Source organism: Cebus imitator, unplaced genomic scaffold, assembly GCF_001604975.1.
Source record: "Cebus imitator isolate Cc_AM_T3 unplaced genomic scaffold, Cebus_imitator-1.0 Scaffold427, whole genome shotgun sequence".
Taxonomy (NCBI): Eukaryota; Metazoa; Chordata; class Mammalia; order Primates; family Cebidae; genus Cebus; species Cebus imitator.
In genome coordinates, this window is record NW_016107742.1 from 1,011,519 (window position 1) to 1,029,036 (window position 17,518).

The 17,518-nt window shown below is 48.6% G+C and overlaps 2 protein-coding genes across 2 annotated transcripts; one reads left to right on the forward strand and one right to left on the reverse strand.

Annotated features, from left to right (window-relative positions):
- The first annotated feature begins 2,338 nt into the window (after window positions 1-2,338).
- NAXE (NAD(P)HX epimerase) lies at window positions 2,339-5,153 on the forward strand. The gene is made up of 6 exons (XM_017510022.2): window positions 2,339-2,817; window positions 2,916-3,024; window positions 3,180-3,290; window positions 3,374-3,487; window positions 4,257-4,404; window positions 4,736-5,153. The coding sequence occupies exons 1-6, from the start codon at window positions 2,579-2,581 to the stop codon at window positions 4,936-4,938; spliced, it is 924 nt and encodes a 307-aa protein (XP_017365511.1). The 5' UTR covers window positions 2,339-2,578; the 3' UTR covers window positions 4,939-5,153.
- Window positions 5,154-5,343: 190 nt separating this feature from the next.
- GPATCH4 (G-patch domain containing 4) lies at window positions 5,344-12,419 on the reverse strand. Its single transcript, XM_017510021.2, is given in 9 exon segments — window positions 5,344-6,112; window positions 6,115-6,706; window positions 6,941-6,991; window positions 7,248-7,336; window positions 8,872-8,958; window positions 9,066-9,158; window positions 9,260-9,333; window positions 9,787-9,919; window positions 12,265-12,419. Coding segments are annotated over 8 exon segments (1,110 nt in total). The 5' UTR covers window positions 9,866-9,919; window positions 12,265-12,419; the 3' UTR covers window positions 5,344-6,067.
- Window positions 12,420-17,518: the final 5,099 nt, after the last annotated feature.

Consider the following 17,518-nt stretch of genomic DNA (forward strand, 5'->3'; position numbering starts at 1 on the left):
TTTTGAGACAGAGTCTTGCTCTGTCACCCAGGCTGGAGTGCACTTGTGCAATCCCAGCTAACTGCAACCTCCATCTCCCGGGTTCAAGCGATTCATCTGCGTCAGCCTCCCAAGTAGCTGGGACTACAGGTGCCTGCAACCCCATAAAAATGTTTATATTTTTAGTAGAGGTAGCATGCAGGGGGGAGATCCCATAAGTGCCGAGGCAGGAGCAAAAGGCCTCAGCTTATTTCTATATAAATAATGAAGAAGAAAGTAACTAGAAATATAACTGAAGTACTTATTAGTTATTCATATGTGATCTTAGTTATTCATAGGTGATCTTAATTCTTTTACTAATGCCTCTCAGGTCAGAAGTGTGAACCTGGGGTGACTTTGTGAAATGAATGACATTAAGGCTACTGGAGGGCGCTTCGGCCATGTGGCAGCACACAGCCTGTGTGAAAGGGCCTGCTGTTTAGTCAGCTAATGAAGGAGATGTCCAAAATGGCCGCGACATCTTCCTGGGGAAGTTTGGAGAAAACTCTGCCTCTCCAAGCTCTTGTGATAGGCCTGACGGCTGTCAGGTACACCCGCAGACATCCGGGGGCTTAACTCTTTCTATGCGATGCTGTGCTTCAGTGGTCACGTTCCATGTCTACTCTTATGTTCTACTTCTGAACCAGGTTCCTTTTGTCTTAGAAAAGATAATCAGTAATAGTAATATAAATCTTAATGTTTTCATTCTTTCTTGATAAGTATGGAAAAGGTGCTGATGCATTATGCTTCTTACCTCAATTCGGCTGCCAGAAATTCCTGAGCCCCTACCTGAATGACACATGATGTACTTGACCCTATCACTGCCCCCAGTCACCGACCACCAAGGCCACGCCCTACCTACCCTGCCCCCAGATTTGCAACTCAATAAAAGTGAGAGTGTCCCAGCCTTTGGGGCCACTGCTGGTCTTGGAGATTTGGGTAGCAGTGGACCCCTGGGTCCAAACTCTCTTTTCTCTATCTTTGTATCTTGTGTCTTTTATTTCTACAAATTCTCGTCTCTGCACCAGCCCAGAGCAGCTCACAGAACCCTGTAGGGCTGGACCCTACAGTGGTATTTCACCATATTGGCCAGGCTGGTCTTGAACTCCTGACCTCAAATGATCCACCCACCTTGGCCTCCCAAAGTGCTGGGATTACAGGCATGAGCCACCTTGCCCTGCTGAGACCTCGTTTCTACAAAAAAATATGAAAATTAGTCGGGTGTGGTGGTGTGTGCCTGTAGTCCCAGTCACTGGGGAGGCTGAGGCTGGAGATCACTTGATCCCAGAGGTCCAGGCTGCAGTGAGCCATGATCAGGTGGCTGCACTGCAGCCTGAGTGACAGAGCAAGACCCTGTCTAACAAAAAAAAAACACCTTCCCTTTACCTGTGTCTTAGCTTGGGCTGTCATAATAAAATATCATTGGTGACAACACAAAAAAAAGAAAGAAAGAAAAAAAGATAAAATATCATAGACTGGATGCTCAAATTAATTTTCTCACAGTTCTGGGGACTGGAAGTCAGATCAGGGTTCCAGTATGGTGACAGAGAAGAGGGGCAGGGAGAGGTGGGGAGGGGAAGAAAGTCTCATAAGGGCACTAATTCTACCAGACCAGGGCCTACCCCTTATACTCCAACCAATGCTAACCACCTCCCAACCACCCTGTCTCCAAATACCAACACATTAGCGGTTAGGGCTTCAACATATGAATTTGGGAGGGGGGAAGAGGACACAAACATTGAGTCCATAGCAGTCTGGATAATTATCTTTATCTTAGGGCCCTAATAGTAACTGGTTTGTTATTCTCCAATCTTTCCCCCTAACCATGCACAAGTATGTTTGCATTCTCAAAACCTCTCGGATAAACTGTACTCCTCTCAAGATTTCTAGTGTAACATCGTCGTGACCTGGAGCCTATGGTTTCAACTACATTTTAAACCATAGCTTCCCCAACCTATTTAAGTTTTATAATTTTCTATTTTCGTAGCTATTATCTCAGTAAAGGAGGTAAGTATGACTAGGGAAGTACTGCGTGATGTCCTGGTAAAACAGAGGCAGGGGAAGCTAATGTAGTGGAGAGGGGGTCTGAGCTACACAGCATGCTCGGTGGTGTAAATAAGAGCAGTAGCTTAATTTCCGTACCAGGTACCACGCCCTCTGCGACGGCTTTGCAGGCTTCAGCATCTGTGAAGCATGTACTTGTTTCCTGTTGCATACGCGAGAAACTAACACCAACAGTGTCCACATTCACTCAGCCACTAAGCAGTGGGACAGGAATCGAGGCTAACCGCTACGCCACACAGCTTTCTCAGAGTTACAAAACCAGCACTTATTATCAAAGGGCGGCTGGGAGCAAGGCATTTCAGCGTATCTGGAAATGTGTGGCAATTTGTAAACGCTCCCGAGGAGACCTGAGATCCTGGCTGCAAGGTAAGCTGAGCCGGGTGGGAACGGTTCCCCGACCCAAGCCCTGCTAGAGCCCGGAGCCTCCAGCCCGGGGCCGCTTCCGGAACCCGTGCGTGCCGGCCTGGCCACTCCGGGGGCGGGGCGAGCGCCGCGCATGCGCCGGGGTTGGACCGCGCCGGGCCGGGCTGGGGGCGCGCGCTCTGTGAGCTGGATGTCCGGGCTGCGGGCGCTGCTGGGGATCGGGCTGCTGGTTGCGGGCTCGCGCCTGCAGCGGATCGCAACCCAGACCAGCGCCTGCCGCTCGGGACCGACCTGTTGGGGACCACAGCGGCTGAACTCGGGTGTCCGCTGCAACTCAGAGGTCATGGCGAGCACGGCGGTGAAGTACCTGAGGTAGGCGCGGGTCTCGGGTGGGCGGGGCCTGGGGCGGCCGGGCCACCTGTGCGACGGAGAACACGAGGGGCGGGACTCAGTCCGCGGGTTTTCCTCAGCCAGGAGGAGGCCCAGGCCGTGGACCAGGAGCTATTTAACGAGTACCAGTTCAGCGTGGACCAACTTATGGAGCTGGCCGGGCTGAGCTGTGCCACAGCCATCGCCAAGGTCAGTGGCACAGCTCTCGACCTTTGGGAGCATCCAGGGAGGAGTCTCTGTCCCAGGCCCTGGGCCTAGGCACAAAGTGGTGGGAGAGACAGCTGGGCCAATCTGGTCTGTTATTGCCTGAAACCCCGCTGAACCACCCTTGACTCTGTCTTCAGGCATATCCCCCCACGTCCATGTCCAGAAGCCCCCCTACTGTCCTGGTCATCTGTGGCCCGGGGAATAATGGAGGAGATGGTCTGGTCTGCGCTCGACACCTCAAACTCTTTGTGAGTATGCCGGGCCAGGCTGTGGGGGAGGGTGTGAGGGCTCTGGGATCTGGGTTCGAATTACCATTTTCCTTTCTTCCTAGGGCTACCAGCCAACCATCTATTACCCCAAAAGGCCTAACAAGCCCCTCTTCACTGCGTTGGTGACCCAGTGTCAGAAAATGGACATCCCTTTCCTTGGGGAGATGCCCTCAGAGGTAGGTGGTTCCAGTTTAATACCTCATCTCCCAGTAACCACTGCCTGTGCTCTGCCCTTCCTTCATGTTTCCAGGCTGAGCTCATTTTAGTGCCTGGTGCAGAAGATGCCTAAAGGATGCTATTTGAATAAATGTGTAAGAGCCTTCTCCTTCACAAAGTGTGCTCCATGAGTCTCCCACACCACCTTCTTCCCCCCCACAAACTCACTGCTTAGTATCACAGAACCACAACACCTTCTCTAAAGCTTCCTTCCCCTTTCATCTCGCTGGTCCCTCCTTCCACTCTAGTCAGACCCTCTTGCCCTAGCATGCAGTCAACACATGATCTGCCCCTCAGGGGCTGGAGTGGCTGCCCTATCTGAAACTCTTTCTGCAGATGCATGGATTAAGGGATGGGAAATTGAATAATTTTTTTCCTTAACCCATTTTACAGATGAAGATACTGAGGCACAGAGAAGTGGTTTGCCTAGTCACTGAATTGGATCATGGCAGAGCTAAAACCAGAATCTGGCTCTCTTGACTCCATCTCAGGCTATCCCACCCTGTAGCCATCCCAGTGGCAGGCAGGCACCCAGAACAAAAACTGTCTGGACTCAGTTTGGTCTGAATCAGTGACCAACTCACACTTTCTCTAGACCTCAGGCTACCCTCTTAATGGGATACAATACTGTGCCTCTGTGAATGGTCCACAGGTGCAGAGGACAGCCTCTTTAGTTAAGGCTGTTTGTGCAGCTGCTGGCTCTGACATCCATTTTCTGCTCCACCACAGCCCATGGTGATTGATGAACTGTATGAGCTGGTGGTGGATGCCATCTTTGGCTTCAGCTTCAAAGGTGATGTTCGGGAACCGTTCCACAGCATCCTGAGTGTCCTGAAGGGACTCACCGTGCCCATTGCCAGCATCGACATTCCCTCAGGTGCTGGGACCCAGAAGGTGGGGTGGGAATGGGTGGAGATTGGGGCCCTACCCTCCTGATTTCTGCCCAGACAGGTCTAAAATAATATGACTATAGAGGGGCAGAACATAGCTTTCTGGACCCCCATCAGGGACGGGGAATGGCATTCAGAAGTCCCCTTTACATGTTGGGCCCATGAAGAGACCACGGCCCAAGAGTACGTGGAGCTTGCAGGACGAGAGCTCCTTAGGTGGGAACTGAGAGGACTTCTCACTTCTCTGGGACTAGGGTAAAATAAGGTATAGAAGGGGCTAGGACATCTGGCCTCTTCCTGACCACCACCCTTTTTCAGGATGGGACGTGGAGAAGGGAAACCCTGCAGGGATCCAGCCAGACTTGCTCATCTCCCTTACGGCACCCAAAAAATCTGCAACCCAGTTTACTGGTCGCTACCATTACCTGGGGGGTCGTTTCGTGCCACCTGCTCTGGAAAAGAAGTACCAGCTGAACCTGCCACCCTACCCTGACACCGAGTGTGTCTATCGTCTGCAGTGAGGGAAGGTGGGTGGGTATTCTTCCCAATAAAGACTTAGAGCCCCTCTCTTCCGGAACTGTGGAGTCCTGGGAGCTCCTCTGGCAATAAAGGTCAGTAAGTGGTAGAAGTCAGAGAGCAACCCTGGGGATTGGGTGCCATCTCTCTAGGGGTAACACAACAGGCAAGAGATTGCCATGGTATTTGGGAACAATGAAAGTTGACTGTCAGATGCCAAGTGAGTTGTGCTGTCCTATACACAATTCTTATTCATTTGAGAAACAGATAGGGAGCTACTCCACTTATCAGTGTAGCAAGACTACAAGGAGGTTAACAGAAGGAATTTCTTCAAAGGCCTCCAAGGAGTATCTTCTAATTTGTATTCAGGACCTTCCCATGCTGGGAGCAGAGATGCCAGTTGGGATTTATCTCTAGGCTAGGAACCCAAGTTGATGTTTATTCATTCATTTGGTAGTGCTAGAAACTGGTAACTGTTGGCTAAATCTAGCCCATAGACCTAAATTTGTTTTTCTTAACCTTCACAATATTTAGAAATCAGAGCACTTCACATTAAGTCTACATTTTCAGCTTCTTTTAAGAGGAAAGCTCCTTGAAAGGGTATCTGCATTCCTGTTCCCACAGCCCCCAGCATTCCTTGTCCCTTAGTTGCCTGACTTCTCTAGGCACCTGGGTTCATGATCCTGGGTTACAAGCTCCAGAGGGGACTATGCTGGTTCCCTCAACTAAGGTATACTACCACTCCTGGCTCCTCTCAGCAGTGGACATCCTGGAGATCAGTTTCCTTTTTGGGAGGGACTCCTCATTGACAGGGGTGCAGAAGACCTGCATACCTGCATTGACCCTGTCCTTCGAGCCTTCAACTCCTGAAAATGAATCACTTGAGCCCCACCTTGGCCAGACCTTTAGTCTTTCTCCTTCTGTTTCTTCTTTTTGGCTCTCTGGCCAGTGCTGACTCCAGCTCTTTCCTCCTCGGGATGCTGCTGCCTCCTCCTCTTACCTCTGCTGCTTGAGCCTGTGCATGCTCTGCTCTCTGCTTCCCTAGCCCCGCCATCTTCCTCATCCTTCACATCCAAGATATCCTCCCCCTCTTGATGCTGCTGTCTTTTCTTCTTGCTTCTCCTGCTTCTTCCATCACTGCATGCTCTGCTCTCTGCCTCCCTGGTCCCACCATCTAAAACAGTTTCCTCACCTCCATCCTCCAGGTTCCAGTCCTCCTCCTCCTGTTGCTGCCTCTTCTTTCTTCGGCTGCATGGGTCAGCGTATGCCCTGCTCTCTACCTCGTCCGTCCTGACACTGCCTGCAGCCTCCTTGCCTTTTCCTCTTTCTTCCAAGACCCCCATCTTCTCCTCTTCATGGTGCCACCTCTTCTTTTTCTTCCTTTTCCTGAGGGACTGATTGGTTTGCTCTCTGCTATTCAGTTCCCCAAGCCCACTTGTTCCTGCAGCATCCTCCTCCTCCTCCTCATTCCCTTCAGTTGTATCTTCTCTTTCATCTGAGACCTTTCCTTGATGTCGCCTTTTCTTCTTGCTTTTTCTGATGCTCTGGTCAGCATGTTCTGGGTGCTTCTCATCTGCATCATTCCTTTCAGATACTGCAGCTTCTTCCTCCTCTTTCTGCTTCCTTTTCTTTTTCTTTTTTTTGGGGGGCGTGCTCTCTGACTGTGGTTGAGGGGCCCCAGGGTCCTGGCCTTTGAGACGAGCCAGGAAGGCCTGTTCCTGAGCCTCTAGGCGAGCAAGCTTCGCCTTCATTGTGATCCCAAGACGGGCAGCCCTGAAACAGACAGGGTCCAAGTCAGAGCAAGGTTATCAGGGGAAATGGGCCTAGTCCTTAAGCCTACAGGGAAAGTTGGTGGAGGGCAGGAGTGGGGAGCTGCCTATCTTCAGGCAATAGATGGGTAGGTAGCAGGAATCATCTACCTGGGGTAAAAAGAACCAAGAAGTGGCACAGGCCACGCTCAGAGGTGGGGAGAAAAGAAGGGAGCTCAAGGAGCTGACCACTACTTACTTGTGTGCTGTTCGCCCCTCACAGGCTTGGAGCAGCATCTCATCAGTCAGACTGTTAGGGGAGATGAGCAGTTACAAACAAACCTGGCTGGTGGAAAGGCTTAACCTCTCCTCCCTCTAAAACACTCCTTCAACACTGAGTTCTTATTTAGGACCTGGCACTTTTTGAGGTACTAGGGATACAAAGATTAGTACAACACAGTTCCACCCACCCCCAAGAAGCCCCCAGTAAAGCATTAGACTTAGCCGTTTCTCTTGTGATCTGAGGACATCTCCCGCATTCCCCAAGGGCTAAAATGAAGTCTCACATCTTTGGGGACTTGGGCGCCTGGTTGTCATCACTGCAGCTCTCTAAGTCTTTGAGCGGCTTCTCTCCACCTGAAGTCAACGTGGCCATCTAGGAGGGGTCATGGGGGTAGACAAGGCCTTCTCAACACCACTGACCATCCCTGTTCCCTTGTGGAAGCCCCCTAAGAATTCATAGCTCCAGGCAGGAGTTTGCCAGCCCCCACCACTGCTCCTTGAGGAGCCACGGGGAGGTGTGGCGTCCTGCATACTTGAACACGGATAAGAGACAGGCTGCTGCTGTTGGGATGTGCAGTAGCTTTGCCTTCTCTGGCCCACAGCTGGCTAGTGAGCAGAACAAGAAAAGGAAATGGTCTGGTTCATCAGGTCTTCACAGTGGGACAATTGCCAGTGATTGACAGTAAAGATGCCCTGCTCCACCCCCACCACAGTACCTGTTCATAGTACCTTCACTTAATCAGATTAACTGAGAGTCTACTGTGGGCCAAGGAGGTGGGGATTCAGAGTGGATGAAGAATGACATGGGTCCAGCCCAGGTGGAATTTACACAGACAATTATGATGGAAGTGTTGCCTGTGATAGAGGAAGGGTACTCAACTCAAACTTCAGAGAATGGCTTCTAAAAGTAACTAATGTATACACTGAGCTCTGGATGATAAAAAATAGCAGGTAAAGGGGGAAAGGGAAAGAATGTCCCAAGCAGAGGGAGTGACATGTGCAATAACCTGAAGAAGGAAGAATATGTACCAAAGAAATGGGTTGGAATCATTAGGCTAGTGGTTAGGCTAAAGGGCAGTGGCCCTGGAGAGAAGTGGCAAGAGATGAGGCTGGCGATGGCAGGAACAGGCATGCAGGGCCATGTAAGCCAGTCCGCTAAATCTGGACTGTGTCATCCTAGGTCAAAGAAGACCCAGTGACTTGATGACATTTATGTTTTAGAACAATCTGAATGCTTTGTGAAGGATGGACTGGCTGGGTTGGGGAGTGAGACTAGAGGTGTCCTTAGGAGGCTGGTAGAGAAAGTAATTAGGCAAGAAATGATGATGGCCCGAAATGGGGTAGTAGATGGCAACAGAGGTAGAGAAATGGGGTAGATTTGCCAGATAACATGTATGGCCCTTAGCACACAATGACCATTATATGTTAGCTTCCTTCTGTTGGTGTAGTAGAAAGAGGAGGTCCTGAGACCTGGGTTCCAGTCCTGTTTGCCATTACTAGCCTGCTGTGGACTCTTCAGCAAACCACTCTTTACCCTTTTAGCCACGTCTGCAAAGCAGGGATGGTTCAGATAATCTCTCAGGTCTCCTCTGGCTTCTAAGTCCTTTGAATTAGATGTCCCCTGGCCCCCCCAAGATTGGCAGCTCCTGACTTAAGAGACTGTACCCTACCTCCCACTCCCTATTACTGCTCCCTTAACAGATGGCAGGATCCATGGAATCTGAAGATCTCAATTCCTGCTGTCAGGGTCTGGGTATTCTTAAGTAAGCAATGGCAAGGCTGGCCACAGGAGCCCACTATGTTAGAAAAGTCCTGAGAATTGATAAGGCATACAAGGCAACTGTTCAGGCCCCAGGGAGACTAGGGAACAGAAAAAGGATGGACTCTGTCACCCACAGCCTCTAATACCTTCACAAACTTCTGATACAGCAAGTTGGGCTTGGGATGATTATAACGGGTGGTCTCCTTAGAAAGGCTCCTTATCTGTACTCCATCCTGTAGAGAATGATCAGTACCAGTGAGTGGGTGACATACTGTGACTGCCCGCCCACCCCACAGGTCCCAGGCCCTGTTTCATGTGCCCATCTCTCAAGAGCTCATACCTGCCCGGTTTCCACTACCAAGTTGGCCGCAGTCTTGTTGAAGAGCTCATTCCACCAGTGGTTTGTGAACTCCTTGGCAGGGTCATGTCCTACCTGCCAGGGGAATACATATGAGCTCTGAGTGCCTGCCTCACCTGCCCTCGAGGGTACCCTCTCTCCTGCATGCTAACCTCCCTCAGCCTACCCAATCTTACCCCATGAGTGTCTTGCTTCAGCGTCACCCTGAGGGCCTGGGTGATACCATTTTCCTTCCGGCCGAGGCCTTTGCCTGCAGAGGACAGGGAGTAAGTTGGCTCATTCTCCTGCCTGCCATCAGCCCTCACAAGGCACCCCCCACATGTGCCTCTTGCCATTCCAGACACCTGACACGGGTATACTCTGTACCTCTCAGCAGCCCTCCCAGCTCCTTTCTTTCTAGTACCACTCCATATAGTTCCCTGCCTTTGTGTGAGTCTGAACTATCTCTTCCTTCATAATTCTTTTGGGAGAGAGGCCATGTCTCTTCTTCCCTCCCCTAGTCCTCCTAACTACTTATTATCCACTGTCAAATTTCTTCCATTCTTCCCTTTCCTGGGAAAGTCAGAAATTTTCTTCTGCAAATTGCCCTTTTCCTCCTTTAATTAAATGGACCACATGACAGTTAATCCAGGACGATGCCTCTCCCCTGTGCAGAAGGTAGGCAGGGAGTTGGGGGATGTGGAAGAGGCCCCATGGGGATCACCTTGAGTCCATCCATGCTTTAGCAGCTGCTCCTCAGCAAACTTCATCCCACGACTCTTGACCTCTGGGGTGACATTCATGGTGAGAAAAAAGTCTCCTCAGACTCTCACCAGAGAAGAAGAGGTGATTTCATCCTTTTAAGAAGAAAGGAGAAAGTGTCCAAACAGCCATCAGTTCCATCCTGACTGCTTAAGAATTCTCTGCTAGTCGGGTGCAGTGGCACACACCTGTAGTCCTAGCTACGTGGGAGGTAGCTGGCACTGAGATGGGATTGCTTGAGTCCAGCCTGGGCAGTAGAGCAAGACCCTCTCTTATAAAAAGAAGAAAGCAGCCAGGTGTAGTGGTTCACGTTTGTAATCCCAGCACTTTGGAAGGCCAAAGTAGGAGGATCACTTGAGCCTGGCAGTTCCAGACCAGTGTGGGCAACATAGTGAGACCCTGTCTCTAGGAAAAATTAAAAATTAAAAAAAGAATTATCTTTCTTGAGCGCTGGGGAGAGACAGAGGAAGGAGGTGGCCTAGTCTCTGGGGAGCTCCCTATCTGGCTACAGAGACACCAACATATGGAGAAGTCAAGGAGGAATGGTGTCTCAATTCTGATAACTACATTGATGGTGTGCCCACCACATGCCAGGATGTGCTAAGACTTTACAAAGATTATTTCATTTAATCTTCCCAGCCCATTCAGGGAAATATTAGCCTATTTTACAAATGAGTAAAGTAAGGCTTAAAGAGGTTAGGTGACTTCAAGTCACAGAGGTTAACATGTAGAATTCAAGCCCAGGCAGCTTGTCTGCAGAATCTATACTCTACACAGTAAATCTATACTCTTTACACAGTATCTCCCAAAATATATTACCTTGTAAACACAAACCTAATGAGGTGCTTATTAACTTGAGTCATAAGATAATGGTACTTGGTTGAGACCAGATCCTGTACTTATGCTTCAGCATTTACACTGTCATCTTGGTATGGGGGCTACACACTTCTCTGACACCACTGCTGTATTTCAGTCTGGCTGGAGTTTCCCTTTTGAAAGTGTCCAGATTAGGAAGGGCATTCTTACTGAGCACTTACTGCATAAGAGGTAGATTACATATATTGACACATTGTCATATTAACTCAGTCAATCTTTTTTCTTTTTTGAGACAGGGTCGCTCAGGGTCGCTCTGTTACCCAGGCTGGATGGAGTGCAGTAGTACAATCATGGCTCACTGCAGCCTCAAACTCCCAGGCTCAAGCATCCTCCCACCTCAGCCTCCTGAGTAGCTGGGACCACAGGCACATGCCACCACACCTGGCTAATTTTTGCTTTTGTACATACAGGGTTTTGCCATGGTGTCCAGGCTGCTCTCTAACTCCTGGGCTCAAGCTATCTGCCCACCTCTGCTTTCCAAAATGCTGGAATTACAGCTGTGAGCCACCATGCCTGGGCTTAACTCATTTAATCTTGATAGTCCTGTGAGATAGATATTACTATTATTTTACAAATGAGGAAAACAAGGCCTGGGTTTCTTGCCTAAAGTTACATGGCTAGTAAATAATGGAGCTGGAATTAAACGATGGAGCTAGAATATAAGCCCACGTCGCCTGACTTCGAAGTGGTCCTCTTTCTTTCTTTCCTTTATTTTCTTTATCTCTTCTTTCTCTCTCTCCCTTCCTCCATCCTTTCCTCCTTCCCTCCTTTCCTCCTTCCTTTTGGAGTCCTAGTCTGTCACCCAGGCTGGAGTGCAATGGTGTGATCTTGGCTCACTGCAACCTCTGCCTTCCAGCTTGAAGCGATTCTCCTGCCTCAGCCTCCCGAATAGCTGTAACTACAGACGTGTGCCACCAGGCCCAGCTAATTTTTGTATTTTTAGTAGATATGGGGTTTCACCATGTTGGCCAGGCTGGTCTTGAACTCCTGACCTCCGGTGATCCACCCGACTCAACCTCCCAAAGTGCTGGGATTACAGGCGTGAGCCACGGTGCCCGGGCAAGAACTGATGTTCTTCATCACTACACTCTTCAGTCTCAAGCATTTTGTGCTTTCTCCTGTAAGACCACAGCCTATCCCTTGTCGCAGTAATTCAAAACTACATGCCCTGGAAGTAAGAGACCAGCTTTATTCCGCAACTCCAGAGCACGTAACGCAGCGTGCATTCAGTCGTTATTTGTTGAACTGAATGAGTGGGAATGGCTTTAACGGATTTTCAATGGAACTGGACAGAAGCTGTGCACCCCAGTGTTTCTGAAAGCTGTGATCAGACTTTGGGCACTGTCCCCTCTACAATCTGCGTTTTCAGAAGTGGCCCCAGCTCCACTCGTCTTACAGCAGTCGGAAAGAGCCAGCTGCACTTTCCCTAGGCTTCCTTGCTCTTGGTGTCTAAATTCTAGCCCTCCTACCACAGTGCCACTAGTATAAAAATACTCTGCTCCTCTTATATTTGCTACTAAGCCCGGGCTCCGACTACCACCGTTCGGAGAAGGGAGCCCCTTACCATCATTGCCAGGTCCTCTCCGCGGAAACATGTGTCAAACGTAACTTGCGCGCCGCCATCTTCCCGGAAATGCCATGTTGTTCCTTCTAGCCTGTAGAAACCATAGAGATGTCCGCCAGAACGAAAATCATGGTCCTCCCAAGAGAAACCATTGCGTAGGCCAACTTGCCAGTATGGTTGCCATAGAAACTGGGACCTGGAGCCTGCCCATTTCGGAGGTTCCGAGGCTCAAGGATTTGCCTCATACCTGCAATCCTTGACCAGCCAAGGGACTTCAGTACTAACTAGCCCTCTCAGGATGCCAAGAACTGCTGTGTGTCCTACACTGAGCTAGTCCCGGGTACAAATATCAGGAAGCAAAACCCTAGGGAAGCATCAAGAGTAGCTTGAGAAATTCGTGGAGGCAGAACAGGTGACGGCTATTCTGTGTCCTGATAGCTGTGTCCTGATTTTGCAGGGTTGAATACTCATGAACACTCAGCCTTCACAGGAACAGTCATTTATACAAGCCTAGAGACTAGACATCTCAACAGCTTCATCAAGCACTTTTTTCACCTCGAGACAGGGTCTCTCTCTGTCGCCCATTCTTGAGCGCAGTGGTGCAATTTCGGCTCACTGCCACCTCTGCCTCCTGGGCTCAAGTGATCCTCCCACCTCAGCCTCCTGAGTAGCTGGGACCACAGGCATGCACCACCACTCCTGGCTAAGTTTTGTGTTTTTTGTAGAGAAGGGGTCTTGCCACGTTGCCCAAGCTGGTCTCCAACTCCTGGCCTCAAATAATACACACGCCTCTGCCTCCCAGAATGGTGGGATTACAGGCATAAGCCACCATGATCAGCCTCATCAAACACCTTTTGACTTACCACTGTGTTGAGAACATTAAGTTTGCCCTGCCCCCATGGCTCCTCTGTGAAGGATACCTTTTAGTTTGTAATTAGTGGTAGGCGTGTAACAGCTGCCTCCTTGGTATATTCTTGAGTTATGTGTAAATGTAGAGCACCTGTGTACTAATAAGAATCACCTGTCAAAGAGCAAATAAATGCGTGGATGAGAATCTGCTCGGGGCCTTTAGTCTGGAGAGCTGTCAGCCCAGAAGGCTTTCAGGCTGTTGGTCCCCAGGATAGATCACTCTGTTGTGCTATCTGGGTGTCTGCCTCTCAGATACCTTCAGCGCTGCCTGGATGGGCGTCTCCCGACTGAGCTGGATTTCGGTACCACTGTGTGCCAGAACTTGTCCCTTTGGTAGTGGGGGATACAAAGATGCATAAGTCACAGGTCCTGATTTCGGGTAACACCCAGTCTAGCCTGGGAAAGTTGGGACCTTGAGTGGGATTGGATGGAGGACATGGCTGGTGAGACTTGGAGAAAGATGCAGGATGGGCGAGGCGTGGTGGCTCATGCCTGTAATCCCAGCACTTTGGGAAGCCAAGACAGGCAGATAGCTTGAGCCCAGGAGTTCGAAACCAGCCTGCCTGGGCGACATGGCGAGACACCAGTTCTACAGGCAAACTTGAGTTTTGCCGTAGTGTCTTGCAGTCACTGAGAAAATTCCACAGGCAGGGCTTCAATTTCCACAGCCCCCCTGCCTCTCCATCTCTTCTATTCCTTCTATCTAAAATATATGTGTGTGTATTATATACAAAATAGTATGTTATATAGAATATTTCATACATATGTATATGTATGTACACGTATATATACATAGTCGTGTGTGTATATATATATATATATATATGTAATATATAAGAGTTTTTAAAATTCTGAATGAGATAACCCTCAAGGTCCCTTTCCAACCTAGAGTTTTTGTGTGACGCACTTTGCTAGCCACTCCCAAGACTTAATGGCCATAAATCTTTGAATGAAGACTCCTAGTCTGGCCTAAGTCTTTGAGCTTACCATTCTGCCTGACTCGATAAGGGATTGCAAGAGAAATGGGTCTCAAGGAGGTCACAGTTTAATGGGGTCTCATACCTTCTCACAAGGGTAGAAATAAAGGCCATTATTAGAAAACAAGAATACAAAAATGCTTATAAAGAAATGACCTGAAATGCCGATAACAAGATGCATAGAAATATTTATTACAGTAATATTTATAAAATGGAAAAATTGGCAAGAATCAAAATTATCTCATGACAGGAGGAAGGCAAAATAAATTACAGCGTAAACATACAATAGACTAATGTGTAGTCTTCAAAAATTATGTTGAATAATTTTTTTTTTGAGATGAAGTCTTGCTCTGCCACCAGGCTGGAGTGCAGTGGTGTGATCTCAGCTCACTGCAACCTCCACCTCCTGGCTTCAAGCGATTCTCCTGCCTCAGCCTCCTGAGTAGGTGGGACTACGGGTGCTCACCACCATGCTCACCTAGTTTTTGTATTTTAGTAGAGACACAGTTTTACCATGTTGGCCAGGACAGTCTCGATTTCTTGACCTTGGCCAGGATGGTCTCAATCTCTTGACCTTGTGAGCCGCCTGCCTCAGCCTCCCAAAGCATTGGGATTAAATGCATGAGCCCCCACACTCGGATTGGGTACATGTCTATGATACGATTGAAATGAAAAAAGATACAAAATGTTACCTACAGCAAGAGCCTATCTATGTTAAAAATTCAAAGGCAATAGGATCAAAAGTAATAAAAGGAATAAATTTAACAAAACAAGTGCAAGCTTTATACATTGAAGCTACAAAACCTCATTGAAAAAAACTAAGAAGAGCTAAGTAAATGGAAAGATATCCTGTGTTCATTAAATGGAAGACAATATTGTTAAGATGACAATACTCTCTAAATTGATCTGTAATTTCAACACAATCCCTATCAAAATCCCAGCTGCCTTTTTTTTTTTTTTTTTTTTCATAAGTCAGCAAGCTCATCCTAGAAATCATATAGAAATGCAAAAGGCCAGCTGGGCCCAGTGGCTAACACCTGTAATCCCAGCACTTTGGGAGGCAGAAGCAGGAGGATCACCTGAGGTCAGGAGTTCTAGACCAGCCTGGACAATATGGTGAAACCCCATCTCTACTAAAAATACAAAAATTAGCTAGGCGTGGTGGCACAAGTCTGTAATCCTAGCTATTTGGGAGGCATGAGAATCGCTTGAACCTGGAAGGTGAAAATTGCAGTGAGCCGAGCTCATGCCATTGCACTCCAGCCTGGGTGACAGGGTGAGACTCTGTCACACACACAAAAAAAAAAGAGTGAGAGAGAGAAAAGAAAAGAAATGCAAAGGGCCCAGAATAGCCATAACAGTCTTTGAAAGGAGCAAAGTTGTAGAACTTACGCTTCCTGATTTCAAAACTTACTACAAAGCTACAGACTTTGTGGTTTTCAAAGAGGATAGACATATAGATCACTGGAATGGAATTGAGAATCCAGAAATAAACCCATGCGTTTATGGGCAATTGATTTTGAACAAAAGTGCCAAAACAGTTCGATGGAGAAAGAATAGTCTTTTCAACAAATGGTATTGGCTGCACACAGTGACTCATGCCTATAATCCCAGTGCTTTGGGAGGCCAAGGCAGGAGGATCACTTGAGCTCAGGAGTTTGAGACTAGCCTGGGCAACATAGTAAGACATCGTCTCTACTAAAAATAAAAATTAGCTGGGTGTGGTGGCTCATGCATGCCTGTAATCCTAGCACTTTGGGAGGCCAGGGTGGGTGGATCACCTGAGGTCAGGAGTTTGAGACCAGCCTGGCCAACATGGCGAAATCCTGTCTTTACTAAAAATACAAAAATTAGCTGGCATGGTGGCCGGTGCCTGTAATCCTAGCTACTTGGGAGGCTGAGGCAGGAGAATCGCTTGAACCCAGGAGGCAGAAGTTGCAGTGAGCTGAGACCACGCTGCTTCACTCCAGCCTGGGCAAAAGAGCGAAACTGTCTCAAAAAAAAAAAAAAAAGATAATTAAAATCTAAAAAGTAACCGAGTGTGGTGGCCCACACTGAGAAGTCAAGGCTGCAGTGAGCTGTGATTGTGCCACTGTGCTCCAGCCTAGGTGACAAGAGTGAGACTGTCTCAAAAAAATAAAGGAAAGAATCCTGTTAAGTCAATTTAGCATGAATCCCCCCCATTCTGTTTTGTTTTGTTTTGGGGATGGGGTCTTTCTCTGCTGCCCAGGCTGGAGTGCAGTGGCGAGATCATGGCTTCCTGCAGCCTCGACCTGCTGGACTCAAGTAATCCTTCCACCTCAGCCTCCTGAGTAGCTGGGACCACAGGCATGGCCCACCACACCTGGCTAAGTTTTGTATTTTTTGTGGAGATGGGGTTTTGTCATGTTGCTCAGACTGGTCTCCAACTCCTGGGCTCAAGCGTTCCTCCTGCCTCGGCCTCCCAAAGTGCTTGGGATTACAGGAGTGAGCCACTGCGCCCATCCTAAGCCCCCTACTCTTGATACCTGATCACCCTTGATATCTGATCAGGTTCCTCATCCTTCACCAGCCATCTGGTGATATCTGATTACCCAAGCCTGTCTTCGGCAAGAATCTTGTAAGGTTTTAGCACAAATTCCCTTTACCCCTGGTGTTTTCTCTTAATAATTTCCCACCTACTGACCACCACCCTGCACCTTGCTCATAAATACCCACTTCCCATGCTGTATTGAGAGTTGAGCCCAATTTCTCATTCTCTCCCACTGCAAAATCCTGTTGCTGTGGTCCCTATACCTATCTCAGTGGTCCTGAATAAAGTTGCCTTACCATGCTTTAACAAGTGTCATTGAATAATTTTTTTCTTTTTCTTTTTATTTATTTATTTAATTTTTTTTAGAGTGAGCCTCACTCTGTCTCCTGGGCTGGAGTGCAGCTGCTCGAGGCTCACTGCAACCTCTGCCCAGGTTCAAATGCTTCTCCTGCCTCAGCCTCCCGAGCAACTGGGACTACAGGCACCTGCCACCACATCCAGCTAATTTTTGTGTTTTAGTAGAGATTGGGTTTCACCATGTTGGCCAGGCTGGTCTTGAACTCCTGACCTCAAGGGATCTGCCCACCTCAGCCTCCCAAAATGCTGGGTTTTTTGCTTGCTTTTTTTTGTTATTTTTTTTAGGGTCTCACTCTGGCCCAGGCTGGAGTTCAGTGGTGCAATCATAGCTCACTGCAGTTTCGACCTCTCTAGGCTCATGTGATCCTCCCGTCTCAGCCTTCCAAGTTGCTGGGATTGCAGGCGTGTGCCACCATGCCCAGCTAAGTTTTGTATTTTTTTGTAGAGATGAGGTTTCACCATGTTGCCCAGGCTGGTCTCAAACTTCTAGATTCAAGAG

Excerpts from the sequence above, each read along its gene's own strand:
- NAXE (XM_017510022.2), top strand. The coding sequence starts at position 2,579 with ATGCGCCGGGGTTGGACCGCGCCGGGCCGGGCTGGGGGCGCGCGCTCT. Across the intron at positions 3,291-3,373 it reads CTCGACACCTCAAACTCTTT|GGCTACCAGCCAACCATCTA; the intron begins GTGAGTATGCCG and ends CTTTCTTCCTAG. Across the intron at positions 3,488-4,256 it reads TTGGGGAGATGCCCTCAGAG|CCCATGGTGATTGATGAACT; the intron begins GTAGGTGGTTCC and ends GCTCCACCACAG.